An 8,897-nucleotide genomic window follows, 5' to 3' on the forward strand; every position below is an offset into this window, starting at 1 on the left:
GCACAAGCCTGAAAAGTTCAGCTGCTAACTGCTAATTAGCTCCCCAATGTCAATGGGACCATCATTTAGTCTTGAAGAGACTGAGGAAGACGCTGACCTGGGTCAACCCTCCTCAACTGCCCCCCTCCAACCAGCAGGAGAGTGGACCTATGAGAGGGGATCTGGGCTTTGGAAGGGGGGTGCAGCAGGTGTGGTTAGCATATAGGAAAGGCTGATGAAATGGCCCCGTAACAGCAGCACGCAGCTCTGCACTGCCATAGGAAAAATGTAGAATGGTTTTATTATACTCATGTGTTGCTATTTCAATACCAATTTATTGCATCTTAAAGGTGCCACACATAAAATGAACACATATGTTTTTGGAAATTAAAGTCCTGTCCATGTTCTGACAGTTGGAGCACTCCCAAAGCCTGGAACACTGAATTTATCCAGTTAAATCCTCAGTGCAAAAGATGATGAGAAACTGTGTTAGAAAACAACTGGTTGTTCTCCTTATTTGAATTAGCTAGAGCTCTGATTCAAGCCTCTGGCTGGCATCCTCTCTGTAGCTGCAGCAGGTAAGGCTAATCTCGCTACCGCAGAGCAGTGTTTTTTCCTGAAGGGACCCCTTTTCTATCATTGGCTAAACTGACAACCCCTGACTAAATTTCACATTCTATGGATATTTCATATTATATTCAATGCATAACAATAACAGTAGAGAACAACCGAAAAACTGTACAAAGTGAACACAAAAACTGCAGGAAGTTGATTGAGGATGAGTTTTCCTGATCTTTTAAATCAATTCTGTCTGTGTTATGTATTTTTTGTCATTTTTAACAAGCATACATAATAGGTTTCTTTTTTGACAGATTCAGTCTTTTCTTCTCCCCGACGCTTGCATACTTTTTTAATGTAGGATAATGAGCTATAGACCTACTGTGTATATTTTTAAAGTTTTCTTACACGCCTCAAAATCAAGAAGGCCTCACATGATTTTTCATGTTAAAATAATTTAAACTAGAATAGAATAGAATAGAATATACTTTATTAAACTAATGCAGGGTTCCCACGCATCCTGGTAAACCTGGAAATTTAGAGACTAGTTTTCCAGTCATGGAAACACCAGAAAATTACCAAATATCCTAGAAATAATTTCTTTCGTCCTGGAAAATTTTAATTGTATTTTAGCCCTTCATTCAGATAGATATTTAAACTCGACTTAAAACTCTTTTTTTAGTGTCGAGCGTCCCAGTGAAAAATGCTTGTTGTTGTTTATATACTTTACACTTCTTTTAATGGGCTACTAATAATTATAATAATTTTATGTGAAATTAAATTAATTTGACTTAATTTGACCTGTAACCTATGGGCTGTGGCCAAAGTAATGTTACAGTTAGAACAATCTGCTGGTCACCTGAGACACTTCATCTTGAACCTTGCATCAATAACAAAAGGAGTAATAAAACTTGTGTCAATGTGTCAATACCAGGTCTGCTGGTAAATTATATGACCCTCTGTTAGCAAGTGACATTATAGTCAAGAAAACTCCTGGAGAGTACCTGGAAAATAATTTCTTAAAGAGTGGGAACCCTGAAATACACTGAACTAAGCTGTAGCTGTTTGGTAAAAATCATTATGCTGGCATATAACATGTTAGTAACAACTATATATATTGATTTCTATATCCATTTTTGCCTTTTGCCTTTTTTTTTACAGAAAAGAGAGGAAAAAATTGAATTTTTTGAAACTCCCTTCAAGAGAAAATAAGACGAGAGTGTGTGAAAATGTTGAGAAGTTTAAATCAATTAGCATATTATTCATATTCATTTATCCTCATTTGCAATTTAGCACTAGGGATGCCCCCTAATAGTTGACTTAATCGTTAGGAATAGTGGAAAATTAGTATGCGTGCAAATGTAGTCTGTGTCCCTCAACACAGAAACACAGGAGTCAGCCAGATAAGATAATGATAGTATGTTATGGCAACCAGTTTTGCTTATTACAGCTTAGTTTCAGAGAAAACATATCTTTTCTGTCAGTTTGGCATGGTGGATGGTTCTAAATACTTTCTGAAGAAGTCAGTCATGAGTCAGCTGTGGTGAATTCAACCCTTAAATTTAGTTTTAAAGTGTCATCTTAAACTCCTATGCATTGTTAGTGCCATACATAACAGTATTTAAAGCTCAGTGATTGGATATCTCTTTGCCAAATGCTCCTCAGGAGTCATAGTTCACTTCTGTACACTTTTCGTGTACACAGGCTTGTATCTTACTTTCTGGTATTGTGTTTTGTACTGATTCAGTTCAGTTATTCAATTAGTTTTTATTCAATTTGTATGTCCATCCAAGCCTTGGAAAATATCCAACTGCCAGTCACCTACCATTTTGCAACTTTGTTAAAGGGGAACTTGGCAACTCTAGCCATTTCTTCTCTGGTTTTCACTTTTGTCATCGATTGTTTTCTCAACGAGCATCCCCCTAACAGCTCTGGATGTTAATTTCCACAACACGTCGTAAAAAAAATCACTTGCGGCACCCTCCTCCCCTTTCTACCACTGCCTGATGTGCGCTTTTGTTCGCCAAGGCACTTTTTCGTGTGGAGCAAGCATCCTAACCGGAGGTGGGTAAATACATTATACACTAACGTTATTAGAGGGCGGCGTTGTGCGTTTATGTAGAATTTGCCGCAAAAAGCCGTTCGGAACAAGAAATGTCTCCCGTTTCCAAGTTATATCCAAGGTTCATCCTATTTACTGGAGTAGTGAACAATGTTTCCATTGCGTTAGTACCTTATGGGATGGTAATGATTGTTCCAGGTATTAGGAAGGACCTCAGGTGTTACCAAAGAAACAGAGTTGTGGCTTGTAAAAACTAAAGATTTTGATTGATTGTAAAACACATAAAAATATAAAATAATGATCCTTTTTTCTTATTTGGCATGTGACCATGGTATAAGCGGGATAATGCCCTTCGAGGTGTCATTATGAATTAATGGTCCATTAATTCCTGATAAAGGACACATTGTCAAACCTTATCCCTTACATATAGCACTTCCAAGAAGTCTATTTTTTAAAGGTGCACTACGTAAGCTCTATATATCAACTTTTTAAACAGTCCAAAGAGCAGATTTAAGTCACAGCTAGATAAGACCATACATTTGCTCCATTCTTCCAAATTGTAACTGGTGTCATCAGCACTCTGACGAGGAAAACTTCTCTTCCAAAGTGGTCTTTCCAATTTGTCATCTTCACTTAACTTAACTAACAACCACTAGTTTTTGACGCCACCCCATGTTGTGTGATTTTTGGACCTCATTTAAAAGTAGTAGTAGTACTCGTGGTCAACCTGAAAAGCTGCCTGAAGCTTTAAGATTAAACCTTTGTGAAAAAACTTTTCATTATACCAAAAAGGGTTTAGAATCCTTTCCCAGCACTAAGTTGACCCCTTTTTTTTAAGCTTTAGATAAATACTCTTGCACAACATTCTTTAAAAGACATTGCAGCAGCAGTGAAGTGCTGAAGTTCAGGGAAGATAATTTTGTTAATCCAAGAGATTAAAAAATCATGCACACGCAGATGCATTCACCTGCCACCTACTTGCACACCCACCCAACTCCACTTGTTATCTGCTAACATCTCTCTGCTCCCACTGCCTTAAGCGTGTTTCACCAGGTCAGACTCTCCCGTAGTAGCACTGAGCAGACAGGTGGTAATTAGCCACATCTTTCTCAGAGCAGAAGCTCGATTTTCTCGCTTTTCAGTGACTCATGCGTTCCAAGACCTTGTCAGATTTCCGATCCCATCACTGTGACTCAGAATGCCAGGAAGGGCCCCCATTCTGGGTGTGGAGTCGTGAGGCACCATTAAGGACAGCAGTGGGTGACTGCAGCTACGTGGGGACCTCGGTGGAAGCCAAATATACAATTGAGGGACACCGGGGTAGGCTTTTACTGTGAATACAAGGCCATTTCATTTACTGATTCACTCATTTGATTGTTTATTGATGTAACAACAAGAAATATATGAATCTTCACGATGTGATCTTGTGTCTGATCGACATTCAGCCATATTGTCCTAAGTATGTACTTCTACTTCTTATGTGCGGACATTTCTAGAATAGAAGAGGGAGATTGACTGAATCCCCTCAGGTGCTTTTCCAGGAAAATTATGAAAATGAGGGAGACAGGGAGCAGGAAAACTAGAGAGCAGCATGAGTGGCTGGTAAAGTCAGCCTAAAGAGCACAGGGAACAGGTCAAAGACTAAGTAATTTTAGTTGCAGTGAGGGGAGGTGGAGGACGAGCACATCTCTTTTTAATCACTTCGCCCAAAGACATCTCGACAATTAGAGTTGCTAAGTCCAACTAGGGCGAGTGAGCGGTAGAAAGAGTGGAGAGGAAGGCAGAGAGGAGGTCGTAGGGGTGCACATGAAGTGTGAGGTGCTTCCCTCAGCTATATAGCAAGCATGTCTCAGAGTCGTGAGCTGCTCCACACTTCTCAATCTTCACTGAACAATGGAGGGGGTCAAGCAGAGTAAGAGTGAAGTCAGGAATTAAAAGTGATTCTACAGATTTTGGGGCCAGTGACTCGAGATTGTTTTTCACTCAGTTCTCTCTGGTCACCAAATCGTCTCGATGTCATGGTCTAAGACAAAATGTATGCTGTATATTTTACCTAGACCAGGATTTTGTCCATATTGGACAATTTAACACATCACGTTCAGTGCCAACATTAAGCAGTAGTGTGTCCTTTATGTGGCAAGGGAGGTAAGGCCGGAGATATACTTGTTTCTATGTACACGTTCGCATGCGCTTGATGGCTGCCTCACATCCCTTCTGTTTGGAGTGTTGGTTGTGAACATCTCCGATTAGTCATGTAACCTAAAGTTGAAAGTGAGTCTGACTTTCATGCGTGAGTGCACATCCTGTGACTTGAATTAAATGTTTTTATTACTATTAGTTACCACCATCTTTCCCTAACATTTACATTATGTGTTTGTGTTGCCTAATCCTAATCTTTGCCCGAAAGAATAGTTTATTTGCCATAACCACAATGTCTATTATTTCCCCTCCCTAAACCAGAACTTAGTTGCCAAGCACAAGTGTGAGAAATTGTATAAAGTCTCTATGGTCTTTGACAGTGCTCACCGAATCATCATGGTGGCAAGGTTTGACAAGAAATGTCTGCTATATTTTACCTAACCCAGCATCCTAAGAATTACATCCATATTGGAAAATTCAACACCTGGAGACCTGTGTCCAATGCCAATGAGGTTGTCAGGAAGTTGATCCAGGGTTGGTTTTACTAGTCCAATGTCCTTGTGTGACTGAATACAGATGATTTGCATCAAATAGACTGACTTTAATCTTCAGGGTGAAATAAGGCTGCAATTTGATTTCTCTTTCATCAATGACTGTGAATGTGTTTGTTGTTTGTCATTGGCAGCATGTGTTTCCAGGGCAACTAATGAAAATCTACACAATTAACAGCTCCAACCAATTACACCCTAGAGCAATATGTATGCTTTTGTCCTGTTAGTCTCCTTCCATTGACACTGCCCCCTTTTCACCAATAAGCTTCACCCTTACTGTAGTTGTGTGCTCTGTTACAGCCTTAGTGTCATAATACCATGCACAGCTATTGGAAAGAAATGTCATCTTAATGCTTATCTGCTGTTCTTTCAAGCATCCACTGTTGGGGAAACTGTAAAATGTTGTACAACTGGTTACAAGCCGGCAGAAAATCATTTGTACGTCAATGAGCCAGATGGCTGATTCGAGGAGTCACCGCAGTGTAACATGAATTCACTTTAGTTATTTACTCTTCTTTATAAAACACTCCCTCACTGATTAACGCCAGTAATGTATGTATGCAGGTGTGGCTCAATAATGGAATCACTGTGCAGGGAGGAGCAGGACCAGGGGCCTAGCAAAGGCATCTGAGATTGGTTCAGGCGTCTCCATGACATGACAGATTTCAGAGGCACACCAATTTAAAAGCCCAGAGCCCCACTATCATTACCATATCATCAAAGATTAACATTACACATGAAAAGTAACTCAACGCCAAGTAGCTTGCTACATTTTCACCTACAGTATGTGCAATTTACTTCAACGTGCTTGCAAAGGTTAGAAGAGTTTTTGAAAACACAGATCTCTGTGTTTTTGGGAGTCACAGGAAGCACTACATCATGTAACTGTTGTCTTTTATAGATTTTGCTATAAAAAGGGGCCAGATGTGGCCAGGGATTGTCACTGGAACCTCTTCTTTTGAGTTTTACTCCGTCGTATTCGTGTCATCAAGACAGCTGGTGCTTATTAGTAGTAAAAAGTAAGATTACTGGCTCAAAAATATACTTGAGTACAGTACAGTTTTAAAAAGTAGTAAAGTAGTACTTGTTCATTAAAAAAAAAATACTTATTTTACTTGTGCGCTCCTTGTACTAAGCACCCAGCTATTTAGTCAAATTTATTAGCAAAAAACTGAATTACTATTGTATTGAATTGTTTCTTTATTTATAGGAAAATGCTAAATTAGCAACTATAATGCTTATCAGAGTTGCTGTCCTTGTTTTGTCTGTTTTATATTTTTTATTTGAGTGTTGTTAGCAATAATATCAATACCACCATTATGTTTTTGCATTAAGTCTTGGAAGTAGGGGAAACAGCTAGTCCACAGTTCAAAAATACACTTACTAACACCTTTAATCACTAATTAATACATTGTATGTTGTTTTGAATAACCTGTACACTCAGATAAATTGTACACTATGTGTGGTTTTAGGGAGAGTTACTTACTAACCTTGTTCTAGCCCGTAACGCACAGCATGAAATTGATGTTCTTCTCATATAACGGTCAGAAAGACAGGCGTATTTCGCAAAACCTTCCTTCCTGTAACATGAAATGAATGTGCAGCTTTTTATGTTACTCATTTTTCTTCTTCTACAGTGGAAGATAACATGTAGCGGGGTCACTGGCAATGATCTTGTCACATTCAGATCCGATAGAATAAAACTTGTTTTGATCCATTAAAAAGTCAGGTTAGGAAAAGAACACAATGCATTTTCTATTTAAAAAGATGGATTATGCTTTGTCATGGCAGCAGTGTGTGTCTGTGAGCTGTTTTTAATGGTTTCTTGAAAACAGTGGGAGCCTTTGTTTTCCAGAAGGCAAAGCAGCAGTACAAGAGAGTGTAGGAGCTTCTCACTGTGCAAAATACATCAGTGGGTTTAAACATTACATGGGCATTAAAGGTGATAGATTGAAAATACACTTGCATTATCCTTTAAAGTACTGAACTGAGTGGATTACATTTTGTTTAATTTTAGATGGGCTGTCAATTCATTACATGATCAATCCCTTTTTTAACCTCGCCCTTTTTTTCTCTCTCTTTCTCTCTTTCAATCCAGATTGCTGAGACATCAAACTCATTCCTGAATCGAATGCTGAACAGAGACACCATCACAAGAATAACATATAAAAGTAAGTGGCTATGTGCAGTAATCGTCTGGTTTGAAACACCAATTACCCATTTGCTAAGCTTTTCCTCCTTTAGTTAGCCTACTGTTACTAGACCTGTCAAGTTTTCCAATCCCACATAGCAGATTACAGTCTTAATGGTGACAGAAAAGCAGCTTCTCATTTCTAGTCTGCAACATCAGTACCCTCTAGATGAGAGAAGTTGTACACACTGGTCCTTTAGCTAGTCCAACTATCATATGACAGGATCACACATTGTGAGGAAATACTACACCCTTGATGTGCTAGATAGCTTTTTTTCTTTTTTTTCTCACCTCACAAATGGCTGTAGTGATTGATCAGGTAACTGCTGTAGATGGTAGACTAGTTAGAAGGATATGCTAATATTTGTAAATTACACTTTTGCTCTTATACTTTTGGATTTGGTTAAATAAATAGATAAATTAAGTAACTCAAACCCAAACTCTTTATAAGCACACTGTATATATATTTATTTAGACAGCTTTATCATGTGGAAAAATCCAACTGACAGGCCAGCTTTGCCAAGGTACTGTTGCTAAGCTATGACTGGACAATTGCTGTTCAGAGGAGGGGTTTAACAAATGGTCAATTTGCCCAGGGGTCAAATTGTGTTTTTTATAATGAGCACTTTCCTTTTTTTGATCTCTTAAAGCATCATTATTTCGTTTCATATTGGTAATTTAAGGGATTGTGGATGGTGACATGCGTGCATGGGAGCTCTTGATAGCTGGAGGAGGCTGTTGGTGAGGCAGCATGTTAGGCAGCAGTCGACAGCTGCTCTCCAGAGGTTTCACTCTGCCAGACTGTCACACTGGAAAGGCAGCATCGGCATGAACATCGCCCAGGGCTAACTTGAAAAAAGAGACAAATAATTGGATTAATGGGGGGAGAGCAGTGAGTGGCTGGATAAACGCACTGACCCCTTGTGGCTGGGAGGGACTCAGTGGCACCGGGCGGAGCAGGAGACTATAGGCAGGGGAGGTTTCTCCGGATCCAGCTGGAGGAGCTGGAGAGGAGCACCGATTCTGACAGCTGTCAAAACTCCCTCAGATACACTGTATCATACATGCTGACTCACACACACACCACCCCCTGGTGCTTATGTTTCCTTAGGCATATACCACTCACAGTCAGTAATGCTGCAGGCACCATGCTTTTTTTTAAGCACATATGTACACATATGCAAACACAAAGACACATGCACACCATGCAAAGAGAATTATTTCAACTACACGATCAAAGATCAGCAACCGAGGCATGCACATGTTGTAGGTGGAATGGCATAGAGGATCAGAGATTTATGGGGATTTTCTCAAATAAATTAATAAATAATCAATTATTCATACTGTTCACAGGAAGCAGTGTTTTAATGCTGATGCAAAGCACATTTGATTTAGCATTAAAGGACAATTCCGGCGC

General features: G+C 39.3%; 1 protein-coding gene across 1 annotated transcript in view; it reads left to right on the forward strand.

The window, feature by feature from the left end:
* ca10a (carbonic anhydrase Xa) overlaps positions 1-8,897 on the forward strand; it is a 219,089-nt gene that overhangs the window by 203,999 nt on the left and 6,193 nt on the right. The window contains exon 6 of the mRNA XM_035659240.1: positions 7,388-7,460. Coding sequence (XP_035515133.1) covers positions 7,388-7,460 — 73 coding nt within the window. The remainder of the gene's footprint in view (positions 1-7,387; positions 7,461-8,897) is intronic.

The sequence above is a fragment of the Morone saxatilis genome, unplaced genomic scaffold, assembly GCF_004916995.1.
Source record: "Morone saxatilis isolate NCDOM2014 unplaced genomic scaffold, NCSU_SB_2.0 Contig1, whole genome shotgun sequence".
NCBI classification, from domain to species: domain Eukaryota; kingdom Metazoa; phylum Chordata; class Actinopteri; family Moronidae; genus Morone; species Morone saxatilis.